At 42.9% G+C, this 17707-nt stretch overlaps 1 protein-coding gene across 1 annotated transcript in view; it reads left to right on the top strand.

Annotated features, from left to right (window-relative positions):
- HGFAC (HGF activator) overlaps positions 1–17707 on the top strand; it is a 49593-nt gene that overhangs the window by 22745 nt on the left and 9141 nt on the right. The window contains 8 exon segments of the mRNA XM_043969714.1: positions 4133–4255; positions 5374–5539; positions 9472–9585; positions 9960–10087; positions 10090–10132; positions 11256–11307; positions 11309–11342; positions 12827–13082. Of these exon segments, the coding sequence (XP_043825649.1) occupies positions 4133–4255; positions 5374–5539; positions 9472–9585; positions 9960–10087; positions 10090–10132; positions 11256–11307; positions 11309–11342; positions 12827–13082 (916 nt within the window).

Raw genomic sequence — 17707 nt, 5'->3', positions numbered from 1 at the left:
TCCCTCTCCAGCATTCCTGGGTTTATTCGGTGACTTCAACTTTCTGAGCTTACCAAGAAGTTAGCCTATGTTTAGGACTTTTTTGTGAGGGGGTGACCACGCCCGCAGACAGGCTTGAGAGGAGTAGAGGGATGGGGGGGGGGGGGTCTAGTGACACCGTATTTAAGATGGAAACATCTTTGAAAAATCTCATCTTTGGAGAATGAATCGGTTGACTTGGGGAAGAACTGTTGGACTCCCACAGAGGAACCATTTTCTCCAAGTCTTTATCACAGAATTGAGACATCTTTTCAAACATTCTTATTTAAAGTTTTGAGTTCCAAATTCTATCCCTCCACCCTCCCCTTCCCCTCCCACCTCCCTGAGGCCGTAAGTAATCCGATATAGGTAATACATGTGCAATTATCAACATAATTTCTTTCTTTGGAGGTGAATAGTATGCTTCACTTTTGGGATTGTCTTGGATCCTTGTATTGCTGAAAATAGCTGTCATTCACAGTTCTTCATGAAACAATACTGCTGTTAATGTGCACAGTGTTCTCATGGTTCTGTTAACTTACATACATCTGTTCACATACATCAGTTCATGTAAATCTTTCCAGATTTTTCTGAAATCATCCTGCTTGTCATTGCTTATCGCACAATAATATTCTATTACAATCATATACCAAAAGCTTGCTTAGCCATTCCATAATTGATGGGCATCTCTCTGATTTCCAAGTATTGAGACTTTTTGCTATTTTATTGGGCAGCTAGGTAGCAAAGTGGATAAAGTGTTGGGCCCTGAGTCAGGAAGACTCATCTTCATGAGTTCAAATCTGGCCTCAGACACTTCCTAGCTGTGACCCTGGGCAAGTCACTTTACCCTGTTTGCCTCAGTTTCCTCATTTGTAAAATGAACTGGCGAAGAAAATGGCAAACCACTCTAGTATCTCTGCCAAGAAAACCCCAAATGGGGTCAGGGAGAATCAGATATGACTGAAATGACTGAATGACCAGAAGCTATTTTATTTCCTTTTTTCTGAGCAAAGGTAAGAGACCAGAGGCATGAAAGTAGACTTAGGTCTCCAGGTTACCTGTACACTAGCACAGCTCTTGCGGGACTAATGGACCATGCTATACCTGAGTCCCAGAGATGGAAATCTTTTAGTCTAAGAGATGGCAGAAAGCAGGACAGTGGAATACCAAGAGAAGAGAGGCACACATGTTCTCAACCATCTGTCAGCCCTGGAGAGCCTCCTAGATACAAGACAATGGGGCACCCAGACAGTCCAGATCTCAGAATCCAGCCTTCTAGCCACGGAAAGGAAGTTTCTCTTGAGAGAAGAGGATCGCATATATGGCTCCTGAGGATGGAGAGGTAGCAGGGAGTTTATTTTATTTTATTTTATTTATTTATTTATTTTGCAGGCAATGGGGGTTAAGTGACTTGCGCAGGGTCACACAGCTAGTAAGTGTCAAGTGTCTGAGGCCGGATTTGAACTCAGGTCCTCCTGAATCCAGGGCCAGTGCTTTAACCACTGTGCCATCTAGCTGCCTTGCAGCAGGGAGTTTAAACAAAAAATGTCAGTCAGAAGAGTTGGGTTTAGTCCTATTCTGTTACCATGAGTTATTCAGACAGTGCAGGTAACCCAAGAGGAGGGAGCTCCTGAATGAATTCCAGGAAAAAGGTTCTGTTTCCCTTCCTGAGTAAGAATAGGACTCACTAGAATGTCAGGGTATTGCCTGTCTAGCTACCCAAAGTCCTTGTCCTTGAGAAGGAGAGGGGAAAGGAAGGCAGGAATTGGAGTAACATCCTAAATTGGGTTGCCTTATGGGGGGGGTGGTGAGTCTCCCCACCAAAATGGTAGCTTATTGTCATCTCAAGTTTATTTGTTTTCAAAGGTGCTATGAGTTTGGAAGATTCTAGGATCTTGGGGGGAAATGGGACTTTCTAGAAAAGGAGGAGGATTTTATCAATTGTTTATGGATTACTGTGACTCCTTTATGTGTTTTCTGCATTACCTGTGGAATGGAATATAGGCTGTCCTTACCCAATATATCTATTAACTTGAATGCTTGTATAGGAAATGGGGACCCATGGAATTGCCCTAGACATAGTTATATTACATCTATATTCTGAGATTTCCCCAGGGAAATTTGGTGGAAGCAAAAGGGCAAGAGAGAAAATGTTTTGGGGAGAACCAACCCCTAGACTGAACTTGTTCTAGGCGAGCTCATAGTCTGGGAGCTGGGCAACAGGTTACACTTATAAATGGTATGTATTCTGTTCTCCTTTTGAATGCCAACAGGAACAAAAACTCCTTACCACTTTTCAGCCTCTTTCTCTGCATTAGTGTGCATGTGTGCCTATTCTTGTCTAAGGGCTGATGTTAAAACACACCGAGGCTAGACAGGCCCCCTGATCTAGATTCCTTTGACTCACCTGCTAGTCCAGGTCCCAACAAAAATGTTACTTTTTAGGGAAAGTTTGTCTTTGGTGGCTCCCATAGTCCTTTCCCTCTGACATTGTCGACCCTTCCCTCCACCAGTGCTCAAGGCCCTTATCTAGACCTTATCATTCCTCCCTTAGAAACAAGTCATCCAACATTGAGGTGTTGAGTGTAATGGATTGCTTAAATTTCCTGCATAACATATTTTAGAACAGGGCTTCTTATCTTTTTCTGTCATGTACCTCTTTGGCAGTCTGGTAAAGGAAGCCCTTTCTAAAATAATGTTTTAAAATGCACATGGGCTCTGGATTCAGGAGGTCCAGAGTTCAAATCCGGCCTCAGACACTTGACACTTACTAGCTGTGTGACCCTGGGCAAGTCACTTAACCCTCATTGCCCAGCAAAAACTCAAAACCAACCAACCAAAGAAAAAAACCCCAAAACAATTAACAGGGCAGCTGGGTGACGAAGTGGCTAGAATACCAGCTCTGGAGTCAGGGGGACCTGAGTCCAAATCTGACCTCAGAAGCTCAAGACTTGCTATCTGTGTGACCCAGAGCAAGTCCCTTAACCCTGATTGCCTCTCAAAAAACCAAAACCAAACAAAACGAAAAAGAAAAAAAGAAAAGAAAAGAAAATTAACTGTAAAAGACTTGGTAACTTTAATCTATACAAATCACCACAACTCCAAAATATAAATGCTATCCCCCATACAGAGGACTGATGGACTCAAAGTACAGATTGAAACATATTTTTTCCTTTTTTTTTCCCTTTTTGTCCAGAACATAGCTAATTCAGAAATATGTTTTGCATGACTGTATATGTATTAGGGATATCATATTCCTTACCTTCTCTCTTTTTTTGTTTGTTTTTGCTGGGCAATGAGGGTTAAGTGACTTGCCCAAGGTCACACAGCCAGTACGTATCAAGTGTTTGAGGCCGGATGTGAACTCAGGTCTTCCTGAATCCAGGACCAGTGCTTTATCCACTGCGCCACCTAGCTGCCCCCATATTCCTTACCTTCTCAATGGGTTAGAGAAGGTTAGAGGGAGGGAGAAAATGTGAAAATGAAAAAAATTTTAAAAATGAAAAACAAACAAAGAGAGCCTCTGCTTTAGAAGATTAAGAGGTGCTAATGATAGAATCTCCTGCACAACAGAGGGTGAGTAGAAGGAGGTGGTTCCAGTCAGAGGACCCCTGTGTAGTGGGAAAAGCATGAAATTCAAATTCAGAAGTCCTGGCTTTGAATGACTAGTTGTGTGACCCTGAACAAGTCACTTCCCACCCCAGAATCACAATTCCTTCTGTAAAATTTAAGTCAATTCAACACGTATTTATTAAGTGCTTCCGATGTGCCTAGCACTGTGCCAGTCACTAGGTATCCCTAGTAAGTATCCCTACAAAGAATAAAATGAAATTTCCACTGCCCTTAGGGGTCTTACAGTCTCTTGAAGGAATTGGTAGGTATACTAAAGTTTATGAACCCCCTTGGCATAAGACTAGTCTTGGCCCCTCTGCTCCAACAAACCCGGTCTTTGAGATCGCTAAAGGAGGGTTTTCTACATGAACAGAGCATTGTGTCTGACCAGAAGCCAGCAGAATTTCCAGTTCGTAAGCAATGCCTGAGAGGGAGGGGAGGAAGAGGGGAGGAAGAGGAAGAGACAAAGGAGGCCCTCAGCTCATGTCCTTGTGTCTTCCAGGCATCTTGGATTACTGTGCCTCTAGCCCTTGCAGAAATGGAGGGTCCTGCTCCAACTCCCAAGACTCTACTTCCTATCACTGTGCCTGCCCTGAGGAATTCACTGGCAAGGACTGCGAAATGGGTAAGGAGCCCTGGGGAACAGCTTGGGCATGTTGGAGTGACGGTCAGGCAAAAGAAAAGATACTAGGTTTAGAATAATTGAGGCAGGTCACCTTAGTGGAATAGAAAAAAAACACTGGGTTGGAGGTCAAGAGACCTGGGTTGGAGAGCTGTCATGCCACTGATTAGCCGCATTGTTTCTGGGCCTCAGTTTCCCCATATATTTTTGTTTTAGTTATTGGGGTTTGTTTTGTTTTGGTTTGGGACCTTACCTATGACTACATTTGTGAGGGCTCTCCTACACTGATGAATACACCTGTACCAGTGTGAATTGGCAATTTCTAGTCTTAAAAGTGATGCTTGGGGGCGGCTAGGTGGCGCAGTGGATAAAGCACTGGCTCTGGATTCAGGAGTTCCTGAGTTCAAATCCAGCCTCAGACACTTGACACTTACTAGCTGTGTGACCCTGGGCAAGTCACTTAACCCCATTGCCCCGTTAAAAAAAAAAGTGTTGCTTAGAGCAGAGAAAGGACTTTAACCCCCTCTAAGACCAGTTCCCCCTATCCACCAGGCAACACTGCCTTTCTGGTCCATGGAGGAGATAGTTTGGGGTAAGGAGATCAATCTAATACCCTCATATAGTTGTTACATCTTTACATTTATGCCACTTCTTAAAATATGTAACTTTTCAGTTAGCTGGGCAGTGTAGTAGTTAAGAGTACTGAATTAGGACCCAGAGGTCTCAGAGTTTGAGCCTTGCCTCTTATTAGCTCTTTGACCTTCTCATTCCCAGCTTTTCCATCTGAAAAATGGGGATATTGACCTAAGTTCAAATATAGCCTTTCTGGGTCTCAAGTCTCTCATCTCTAAAATAAGGGCTGAGGTAGAGTTCAAAGTCCCTTGCAGCTCAAAATCCTAGGACCCAATGATTTTGACCAAGTGGAATGAACTGTCACCACTGAACCTGACCGTTGGGTTGATTTGTCTTTCCTATCCTTCAGTGCAATGCTCACTGATGTGATTAGCTTTGATTTTGTCTGAGGAAGTGGCCTATCAAAAGAAGAACAGAGGTAGATACTATTAGGACAGAATCTGGTTTCTTTTTGCTCATAACTTCTATGTTTTCTTCCTCCTGAACAGAGAAATGCTTTGATGAAACCCGTTATGAGTACTTTGACATAGATGAAAGTTGGGCTCGAATCCATCAAGGGATTGTAGAATGGTGCAATTGCTCCAAGGGTCACATTGATTGTGAGAAGATACGATACACAGGTAGCCTGGACTCCCTCCCCACCCTTCAGCAAGCGTAGGAACTGAGCAAAACAGGAGGGAGGGTACTGTTGTTAGGGGATAAGTGATGGGGAGGTGAGCCAAATGGGACAGAGAAACAAAAGGGAAATGGGAAAATGGGGAACATCATAGACTTTTAGAACTATAAAGGACTTTAGAAAATAGATCATAGAATGCCAGACTTTAGAATACAAACAAACTAGTCAAAAAAGGACTTTAGAATGCAGCCATTAGGTGGCACTGTGGGAATGCACACCTGGCTGCCTGGTCTTCCAATGGTGCCAATGTGAACCTGGTTTATTCTGGTTGCCACTCACCTACTGACTCCTCCTATATTACATCTCCTGGGAAAGAGCCCTAAATCTGGAGTCTAGGATTTAGACTTGAATTACGGCTGTAGAAGTATGACTTCTACCTGTCTCTTGGCATTGCCTTCACTTAACTGGCAAGTCTCTTCCTTTCATTTGAAGAATGCTGTGAATCAAACACTTCTATTTCAAACATCATTATCTCAGTAAACATCTTAATCAGATTAAATAGAAAGGAAATAAAAAAGGAGAACCATTATCATGTTGTCCCCTCCCTTCCCCTTCACAAGGGCCTCCAGAAAACTACCCAGGATTCTAGATATTTTGTGAGTCAGAATCCTCTCCAAACAATATCTCAAGAGCTCCTATTAACACGAGTGCTTTTCTAGTCAGCATGGGGATACACTCTGTTCAAAGTAAAGGAATTTAAGAAAATAATATGGCAATAAAAATAACATCCAAACATGTCCATGATAAACCCTTGATCCCTCTATCCCACAAATACATGCACAATTTATAAGAAGTGTGGTCAGGCATGGGATGACACATGGCATATACACATGTGAGGGACACATGGGACCAAGGCACATGTGGGGAGGAATAATGTATTCTTCAGATACTGCTTTGTATTGTGCCTGCTTCCAGTCAGATGTCACTTCTCTACTGCTCCCTAACAAACATTACATGGCAAGTCTTCCTTGCTGGGCATCATGTCTCTCTTTTGTTTGATGTACTGAAAAGATATCCAGCTATCTTCAGAGTCAACAAATACCCTGTCCAACATCTGCTAGGGGTTTGATTCATTCAATTCAATTCAATAAACATTTAGTAAGCACCTACTATAGGCACTGTCCTAAGCACCCGAGATACAAATAAGAAAAAGACTGCCTTCAAGGAGCTTACAATCTAATGGAGAAACTGGAAAATGGGAGCGGGGAGGGGAGAGGCCACTAGGGAGTAGCATGTTCTGTGGGGTGTCTAAACCAAGCAAAGCTGCAGATAGAAAGGGAGGTAAGTCATGATTTCCTTCAAGGGAAAGCTATAGTATTTTCAACAAGATCTTTCAGTGATCATCCTTCATCCATTGGGATGTATTGTGATTAGTAAGCTTCTTTCCTGTAGGGAAGGGCTTCCCACTATGACTCAGCTATAGCCTCCAGTGGAGGTTATCTTCAGGACCATTTAACACTTCATCCTCCATCCACTGGGAAATTTTGTGATTAGTGAACATATCTCCTGAAGGTGAGAATTACAGCTTTCTCTGGCAGGATGCACACAGAAAATGGAAGATGCTCAGACTTAGTTCATATCTGCTTTTTGAACTCTTTTTTGAGTTAACTACCCTTTTTCAATCGTCTCTAAGTCAACTATAACATCAATCAGTCAATAAACACTTATTTACTATGTGTCAGGCACTGTGCTAAGTACTCGGGATACAAAGAAAGATAACAGAAAATTCACTCTAGTTTTTAGCTCTCATTCCACTGGCTGAGGCAAATAATCTCCAGGATTCTCTATTTCCTTAAATGGAAAGGGAACTGGGTGAAACAGTGGTGAGAGAAATGCTTTTCTTTTCCCTTAAAATGCTCCAGGTTTCTATGCAAACAACAAGGGCTGGATGGCTGAAGAAGACTGGAAAGACCTCTGTCCCACTTCCTTTGTCATCTACTTTAGTATAAACACAGTCTGGTTTCTGTCTGATCTATCTGTGCTCCTAATGAACATGACTTACATCCTAATCAATTCCAGGGACCCAGTCCCTCCCAGAGACAGAAAATTATTTAGCTTGGAGCCTATATGACTTTCTCTCTGTGGTCCTCTTTCTTTCTCGTCTCAGCCACGTTGTGGGTCAGGAATAAGAGGGGGTCCAAGAAATTTGTTGTATTCTTCTGGACTTCTCACTTCCCCATGAAGAGAGCTGGTTAGATGCAGTTGTCACATCTACCTGGAGATTAGAAAATACCATGAAAATTTTAAGTGATTCTCATGTCATAACTGCATGGGCAAACCGGATACAGGATACTGGCTCCTAGGGCCTGACAAAACCTGCTCCCCAGAGGTCTAGAACTCAGGCCTTAGTCTGCGCATGCTCCTGTATGTCCTTGCAACAGCTGAGCGCTGAAATGGGGTGTGGCTTCAGCATCCCCATGATACCTTTTGGCATCGCCTGGTTGTTTATATATCTAGTGCCTTGACTACCATTGTGCCCCTCCAGATCCCAGCTCTTCTTTCCTCTCCAGAATCATACAGAGAGTAAGCATCATCATTATAACACCTGTTTGGTATGTAGCACAGTGATTACCCCCCCCCCCCATTTTATAGAGGAAGAGGAACTTGAGGCCTGGGGGTGGGAAGTGACTTTCCTAAAATCATGAACCTGGTAGGATCTGTGACACAGACCCATATCTTTTTCACGTCCAAAGATGGTGGTCGAGGGCAGCTAGGTGGCACAGTGGATAAAGCACCAGCCCGGGATTCAGGAGGACCTGATTCAAATCTGGCCTCAGACACTTGACAATTTACTGACCTGTGTGACCCTGGGCAAATTACTTAACCCTTATTGCCCTGCAGAAAAACAACAACAACAAAATCATCCCCCCAAAACCCAAATAAAACAAAGATGGTGGTCCTTTCTATTGTGTTGGGGGCTCAACTTTCAAATTCTCTGTATTCAAAATGAGTCCCTCCTTTCTCCTTTCTGCCACAAATATTTTCTCCCTTAGTACCGTGTGGTAAACTAATGCATATTAACATGTCAGTGATGGAGAATGGTTTTCTGTGGTCAAAGGAGGGCTTGGGAACTAGAGCCATCTGGAGAGGGCAATGCTAAATCCAAAACAATGAAGCTCTAATGGTGGAATTTCAGGCTTTCCCCAGGCTGTTGCGAAAAGCATGTTTAGGAAGGTCAGCCTCCTCCACACACCTCAGATTATGCCATGGAGGTAAAGCCTTTCCAATAAAGTAGTTTGTGTGTTTATTGTGGGTCATTCATTCATTCAAGAAATACTAAGGCACCATGCTCAATGCTAGGGATACAGAAATGAAAAGTGCCATTGTCCCCACCTTCAGGGGTTCATTATCTACTAGAAAGACACACATGTATAACTTGTATGGAATTGTTTGAGTTCTTGGGGTGGGGAGGGAGGGAAGGAGGAAGAGAAGTTGGAACACAAAGTTAAAAAATTTTGATGTCAAAATTTGTTTTTTACAAAGTAATTTGAAACAAATAAAATTCTAAATAGATAAAAAAGACACATACGAAAAAAAATTAGATCCCTGTTACAATCTGGCACATGAATAGCAGAGTTTACATGGACTAGTAGAAGACCTTGAGGGAGGGAGGGAGGGATCCCCTAGAGCTGAGGGATTAGGGAAGGTTTCATGCAGCTGACACCTGAACTGGGAATTGAAGAAATGGAAGGATTCTAAGAGACCTTTGTTTGATGTGTAGAAGTGTGGGGAGCAGTGCCCATGCAAGCCAGGAAAGAGGAACAGAGGGGAGAGTGGAGAGAGGAGGAACAGGGCAGAAGGTGAGAGATGAGAGAGGATCCTATCAAGGGCTCTATCCTCTAGAAAAGAAAAGAGTTCAGACAGAGCCCCTCTCTGTTAATGGGTCCTCCACCCCCCCTCTCCCCTGCAGCTGTGTGAATAACCCGTGCCTCCACGACAGTGAGTGTAGAAAGATTGTCTCCACGGGGAAGACCATCTGCGCTTGCCAAGGGATCTACAAGGGGAAATACTGCAACATCGTAGAGTAAGCCGTGGCTGAAGGGGTTGTCTAGATTTCATAGAATGTTTCAAGATGGAACACAGAATGTCAGCACTGTGAGGGACATTAGAGGTGGGATAGGACCTCGATCATAAAACACAGAATTTCAGAGGCCTTAGAACATAGGGACATTAGAACCGGAGGGGACCATAGAACGTAGAATGTCACAATCGAAAGGGGAAACTGAGAACCTAGAACATAGGCTAATCAGATCGAGAGAGGGACCTTGAATTCCTTTGGATCGGTTAAATGGGGAAGAGGAATAGGGAAGCCACCACCAGCGCCTATTCACCTCGGAAGAGGAGCTGCAGGGCAGATTCCATGTTGGCCAGTGCTCAGCGGGTGTTTCTTACCCTCAGTTCCACACAGACCTGTTACTTAGGGAATGGCACAGAATATCGGGGGCATTGCCAAGAGACCTATCTCGGTCAGAGCTGTTTGCCCTGGAATTCGGATGTCCTGTATCAGGAGCTTCATGTGGACAGTGTAAGAAGGCCGTACACCTGGGGCTGGGCCCTCACTCCTACTGCAGGTGAGTGAGTGTTCACTTGAGTCTTTCATCAACCGTAGTGACCATAACTCTGCAGGGTCTTTCCTATTCCCATTACAGGGGCAAGCCCTCTGTAAAGAGAAAAGCCAAAACATCTGGGGAGGGAAGAACTTATGTCATGGGTCCTGCAGAGACCTTCTGCTGGTATATATCTCTCATCTCATTTGCCTCCGCTGTGAAATAAGAATAATCATATTTATCCTACCATCTGCTTGGTGATATCCAGGTGTGAGCTGTTATAAGAGATACCATGGGATCTTGGAAAGGATAAGTCAAATGACCCTGAACAATTCAGATGGGACCACAGGGGAGTAGATTGACACACCCCATCCAGGAACTATGGCAGATTTCATTTAGACAATAGTTCAGAACTGGAGAGGGTCAAGGAAAGAATTATGTTTTTACTGATTAGCAAGGTAATGGAGGAGATGTTGAGAGAATATAAAGTGAGACCCTTAAAGAAAGTGTAGCACCCTATTACAATAATTAGCTCATTTTAAATGTAAAGGCAAGATAATGGTTCCTAAGGTTTATGTCATTCCTTGGCACCTCCTCCTACTTTGTGGCTTTTAGGGGTGTTTACTTTAGCTGAAAAGATATGAATATAATCACAGTCAGTTTCAAGCCCTTCAGTTAGGAAGCCCTGCTAGCAATGAGAAAGTTTAACTTTCTAATTGACATTTATATTCTTGTCTTCTAAGTTCTTAACCTTTCTGTTTGTCTTGACCCCTGGGGCAGTCTGATAAAGCCTATGGAACCATTCTCGAGAAGTTTTAAAATGTAAAAAATAAAACAAAACATATAGATCTACAAAGCAAGCCAATTATACTGACATACAGTTGTCAGAATATTAAAAAAAAAACAACAAAAACCACCCAACCACCACCAAGTTTTACATTTTACAATTCATCATTTGGAGAGACAACATAGGGGTTATTTCCCACAAGCCTTTTCCAGGGCTTCTGGTCCTCATGACTATTTCTCTATTGTTATAGGGGGGAGTTGAGCTCTATCCCTCAGCCCCCTGGTCATATTCTTTAGGGATGGGAGGGGCCAAGGGGATGAAGACCTAGGATCTCACTGATATGTTTCTCTCTTGTGGCAGAAATCCCGACAGTGATGAGAAGCCGTGGTGTTACATCATGAAGGACAACACTCTTGTCCTGGGAATACTGCAACATTTCAGCCTGCGGTAGGTGGGCTTGGAGCCAGGCAGTGGGGAGAAGAACCACTGTTTGTTTTAGCTCATGGGCATGAAGCACAGTGTCATCCAGTCTTACAAAGAAAAAACCTAAACACAGTTCTGCAATAAGTTTGCATTCTCAGAAGCTGCCATAGGATTTTTTGGATCTGGGGACAGTCCTAGGAGATATCTCGAAATAGGAATATCACCCCTTAGCATGCTTAACCCTGCTTTATAGCCAGAGGTATGATGGTAAATATTTAACAATAGGATCTCCAAATAGGCAGGGACACTCATAATTTAAATCAGCATTGTGAACATTTTCTCCAACACTTCTTAACTCCAGACAATAAAACAACCACAACAACCACATTCAACAACAACCCACCACCCCCATAACAAAGATTAAGCCATGATTTGTAATACTTATTGATTTTTGAGGTGTGAATGCCACTGTGAAAATTAACAACCGGGCTTCAACACATCCCTGTTTATGACTCACACATGACTTTGTCTTTCATTCTCTCATTTAGGTGTGAAGGTGGAGGAGAAAGGGCAAGGTTTTGATACCTGGAGGGGTAGATGCAATGGAAGGAAACTTGAACTCAGATGCAAAAAGATCTGGGTTCAAGTCAGCTCTGCTACCTACTAAAATGTTTGACTTCTTTTGGCCTCAGTTTTCTTATCCTGTATCATAGAACCACAAAGATGGGAAGCACTTAAGAGGTCATTCAGCCCAGCCCCACACCCAAAGCATGATCCCATCTCCAGAATCCCTGACAAGTGGCAAGTCAATGTTTGAAGACCTCCAGGGATGGGGAGCTCACTCATTGTTAGGAAGAGTTTACTTATGTTTAAGTCAAATCTGCCTCTTTGTAACACCTTGTTTCTCCATCAGAGCCTAGTAAAACATGGTCTAACACCTCTTTTCAATGACAGTCATCATTGTTAAGGTTTTTTTCAGTTTGTCTGATTCTCTGTGGCCCCATTTGGGGTTTCCTTGGTAAAGATACTAGAGTGATTTGCCATTTCCTTCTCCAGCTTATTTTACAGATGAGGAAACTGAGGCAAACAGAGTTCTGTGACTTGCCTAGGGTCTGAGGTTAGATTTAAATAAAATCTTCCTTACTCTAGTCCTTAGACTTTATCTACTGTGTCACCTAGCTGCTTCTTCTCAGTGATAGCCCATTAGATCCTTATAACCCCAAAATCTTCTCTTCTTCAGGGCAAGCAAGGACTTTAGCTGAACCCCTATTAAACCTCACCATGTACAGGTCTCCCAGGCCCTTTCTCTCCCTCTCTTTTTTTTTTTGGTGAGGTAATTGGGGTTAAGTGACTTGTCCAGGATCACACAGCTAATAAGTGTCAAGGGTCTGAGGCTGGATTTGAACTCAGGTCCTGAATTCAGGGCCAGGGCTCTATCCACTGTGACACCTAGCTGCCCCCTTTCTCTTTTTAACATTCTATCAATTCTATCTTTTCTCCTGCTCCAGAGAACAACCCAAGGAGTGGGGCTCGAGCCACCATGGAACTTTTCACGATTCCTGAGGTTTCACTGCCCAACAGACGGGCCTGTGGGAAGAGGCACAAGAAGAGGACGTTCCTGAGGCCTCGAATTATTGGAGGCTCGTCCTCCTTGCCAGGATCCCACCCATGGATGGCGGCCTTGTACATTGGGGAGAACTTCTGTGCTGGCAGCCTCATCCACTCCTGTTGGGTAGTAACAGCTGCCCATTGTTTCTCCAACAGGTAAGCGCATCCTTTTACCCCATCACACTGGGGAAGACCAGTTCTTGGGCAAAATGGTCAAGATGTTGAAGATTGGTTCAGTTCAGGTGAAATTTAATGGATGCCCAGTGTATTCTTCTCCCCCTTTTTTCTCATGTTCTCCTTCTTATTAAATCACATTCTTTGAAAAGGCTCTGAACTCCCTGAACATTCACAACCTGAGCTCTCCTGGGGGTGGTAATGGCTCTATCCCTCTGAGCAAGGATCCTCCAGCAGCTGATGGAGATGTGTGGAGAAGGGAGATTTGGGAGGCAGGGGGACCTTTCTCAGGATGAGATTGGCTGAATTTCTAGCAGGATCCTTATTCTCCACCACGTAAGGACAGTCATGTCTTGGGACAGACCTGAGCAAGAGAAAACTCAGTTAGGGTGTCCAGAAAAGAACACAGTGAATCACGTGACTGTAGAAAAAGTATTGGATCTGAAGTCCAAGGACCTGAACTGGAATCCCAGGTCTGTTAGAATCAGACACTGACTGGCTGTGTGAACCGGGTCAAGTCACTTAACCTCTGTCTACCTTTGGTGTCCCTAACTAAAATAGGAGAATCATAATAGCACTTACTTCACATCAAATGAAATTATATTTGCTAAGTGCTTAGCACAGTGCCTAGTATATAGTAGGTGCTTAATAAATGCTTGTTCACTCCCTCCCTCTCTTACTTGTTTGAATTTAAGGAAGTGATCTAGCCTCTTTGGACAACAGGCAAAGAGAAGTGGCAGCCAGACAGAGGTTCTAGAACTTTATAGGGACTCAGTAAACTTGTCACAGGAAGGCAAGAAGATTATAGTCCCCAAGTCCTGTCAATAGGAATAATACCTGGAGTTGCTGAATTCTCTCAATTCTGTAAGGACCATAAAAGATAATAACTTTGGAAAAACATTAAAATATATAAAGGTTAGGGGCAGCTAGGTGGCACAGTGGATAAAGCACTGGTCCTGGATTCAGAGGACCTAGTTCAAATCTGGCCTCAGAAACGTGACACTTACTAGCTGTGTGGCCCTGGGCAAGTCACTTAACCCTCATTGCCCTGCAAAAAAAAAATAATAATATAAAGGTTATATATAAAGCAAAGTATGATTGAATTTCAGGGCAGCTAGGTGGCACAATGTGTAATGTTTAAAAAATCTAAATGTGGTTCTAATCTGCCGCCCCCGCCCTCATTTTTGGGGGAAAACTGGCTAAAATAACTGATAAATCAGCAAGAGTTTTAGGCTTTTAAGGATTTTTAAAAAGAAATATTATAAGATAGTGAAGAGAGAGAAAGATTGAGAATAGCTCCCTTATAGCATGGTATTCCTAGCTTTCCTAGCTGCCCACATGAATGTCTGCTGCCAAACTGAAATCTCGAACCAAAAAAGGAAGCTCCAGTCTACCAGCCTCAGCTTCCTACTTCCTGTCCTCCTCCCCCAAAATGGGAGGTTCAGTCAAGTTAATTGGTCAAGGTGGTCTCCTGTTGAGTGTTGTAGCCCACAGCCTCTGAGAACACACTCTACTCAGGGTTGGCCACTCGTGGTCTCAATTTAATCAACCTTAACTAGGTTCAACTTCTGAGAACAATATCCTGCTCAGGGCTGGCCAGATGTGGTCCTGATTTAATCATCCTTAAGTAGTTCTCAGTCTTTCAGTCTCACCTAATTCAATCACTTCCAATTCAATCTTCAGGTGGGGCGTCCTGGGCTGCTGCCAAATCCCATTATTTTATCACAAATGGATGGAGCAAACTGGGCCTAGAGTCAGAAAACTTCTTGAGTTTCAAATCTCACCTCATATACGCTACTGGTGGTATGACCCTGGGCAAGATAATTAACCTTGTTTGTCTCAGTTTATTTCATCTGCAAAATGAGCTGGAGACGAGAAATTCTTGCCCAAGAAAACCGTCAAATGAGACCATGAAGGTTTGGATACAACTGAAATGAATGAACAACAACATGATGATTGAACAATTCAGTAAGCATTTGAGCATGGAAATGATGGTGCTACCACATTCTAGGAAGGTTATTTACAAACTGGAGTGAGTCTAGAGGAGCAGCCTGGAAGATGAATGGTACAGGTGTAAACTGTGTTGGTTTTGGAGGTGGAGGCTCTAGGGCCAAGACCCTATGCCTGCTGCTGACCATCTTTGTAACTTTTGGGCAAGCCATTTCACCTCTTGGCCTCAGTTTCTCATCTATGAAATGAGGTGCTTGGGTTAGATGACCTGTAGGTTTGCTTCCAGCTCTAAATCTCTGATTCTATGTCATATGAGGATTGGTTCAGTCGATCTATCAACCATCTGGCTCCATGTCTAATGTCAACCTCTACTTGGCTTTTGTAGACTAAATGTTCTTAGGGATTCCTTCCAGAGCCGAGATTCTGTGATTTGATGATTCGATGATGATGACAATAAGGCCTTTGGGCAGATTGGAGGGTGATGGACTTCAGTTCTGGGAGACCTTCCAATGTGGTCACTAATTGTCTTCAAAACAAGGTGGTTGGATTGGGTGGTCTGAAAGATTCCTTAAAGCGCTGATATTTCTGTGCATATCAGTGTGGTGAAAGGAACTATAGAAGGTGTAATCCTTACAGATTGGGGGAAGGGTGAGAGTGGTGGGGGCTTCTTGCTACTCATGTTTCCAGAGGCACAGCAAAGGGAAGGAAGCTATGACCTACAGTAAGTACATCCCCAAGCTTTCTGGAGAAATTGTAGTTCTTGGGCATGACCACATGGTGGCGAAGTCACACTGCCCATAGTCGTAACCTATAGAATGATTCTGGACCCTGGAGCTGGGCATATGTCAGAAATCTGGGGTGAGGGGTGTGCTGGAACCAGCTCCTAGAGGCTCAAGAGAACTCTTGTTTAATTTTATTTCTTTTTTTAAAATAAACATTTTATTTTAAAGTTTTGAGTTCCAAATACTGTCTTTTTCTCCTTTTCAATGTTGAGCATTTACCAGTCAGAAATCATCAAATTGTAAATAATAATAATAATAATAATCAGGGCTTGATTTAATTGTTTTGTTGGTTGATTCTAGGCTTAAGAAAGTGATAAAGAAAATGTTACAATGCAAATTAAACTTAAAAGTGTGTATACTTTTTTTTTAACTGGTTGTTAAACCAATTTACCCAGTACATCCTTAATCAATTTCATGAAGCAGATGTTTGTGCTGGTCATGGTGTGGGGAATGGTTTCTCTTTACTGAATTAACAGCTTAGGCTGCTGGGGAGTCAGGAGACCTGGATTCTTGTCCAATGTGGTCACTAATTGTCTTTAAGATGAGCTAGTTGGATTGGATGGTCTAAAAGATCCCACTGATATCAAGTACTCATCACTATGTCAATAGTCTATTGGTGGTTTGTTCACTGGCTGTGAGGCCTCATAGGGATCCCTTTACCTCTCTGAAACTCTGCTTCCTTATAGGAAAAATGGGAATAATCATACTAACACCTCCTACCTTACTCGATTCACATGAGAAAGTTCTTTACAAGCCTCAAAGTATTGTTGAAAAATGATCAATCTAATGATTGCTGTTTTACTGTGAGCAGAGGATTTGGGGTTTCTTCTGGCTCTGATAGTCTCTGTTCTATATTCTAAGGTCTCTTCTGTCTCTGCATCCCAGGATCCCTTTTAGGTCTGATAGTCTATGCTCTCATTTTTTTTTTTTTTTTTGGTGAGGCAATTGGGGTTAAATGACTTGCCCAGGGTCACACAGCTAGTAAGTGTCAAGTGTCTGAGGCCAGATTTTAACTCAGGTCCTCCTGAATCCAGGGCCAGTGGTTTATCCACTGTGCCACCTAGCTGCCCCCTCAATTAAAAAAAAAATGATTTTTATGTCTTTCCTATATCTCTCTTTTCCACCCCTCTCAGAGAGCCAACCCTTATAACACAAAAACTTTTAAAAGAATTAAAGAAAAAGTAAAGAGGAAAAAATTCTGCAAAACTAATCATTACATTTTTTAAAATATGTTTTATACAATGTTCACATCTGTGGACTGCCACCCTCACCTCTTTAAAGGAGTGATAGGGAGGAGACTTCTAATATTTCTCCTTTAGGGTCAAGCTTTTTGCTCTTAATTTGGCAACATTCCTGATTTTTTTCTTTTTGCTATTTATCTTGTTGCAGTGATTGCGCATCATGTATATTGCTTTTCTCAGCTCTGACATCCTTATGTCTAAGGCCCCATCTAGGTCTGACATTGAATGTGGGTTCTAAGGTTCTGTCCAGTTATGACATTCAATTTTCTGAATTACAAGTATCTGTGGGAATTTGAAGGGTTTAACTAGGGCCCTTCATGGAAGTGCTCTGGGCTTTGGAAGTACAAGCTTTGTCCTTCCCAGTGGGTTAATGTGGATAAGAATTTATACATTCGTAGCTTGTGTGACCTGGGAGAAGTCAGTTAACCCTCATTGCCCTGCAAAAAAAAAAATGAATTTACACAGTGCCCGCCCCCAAATGATTAGGATAAAGGCTGACTCCCAAGGGGCAAGAATAGGCATATGACTCTTCTTTGTGACAGGTAGATGTAGCATGGAGAACTACTGGCTTGTAATTAGAGACCTGGGTTAAAATTCTATCTTAGCCTCTTAGTTTTTTTCTCGGGGAAAAATG

This window comes from Dromiciops gliroides, chromosome 6, assembly GCF_019393635.1.
Source record: "Dromiciops gliroides isolate mDroGli1 chromosome 6, mDroGli1.pri, whole genome shotgun sequence".
Classification (NCBI taxonomy): Eukaryota; Metazoa; Chordata; class Mammalia; order Microbiotheria; family Microbiotheriidae; genus Dromiciops; species Dromiciops gliroides.
Note: the sequence above shows the minus strand (reverse complement) of the source record. Positions and strands in the feature narration are given on the sequence as shown.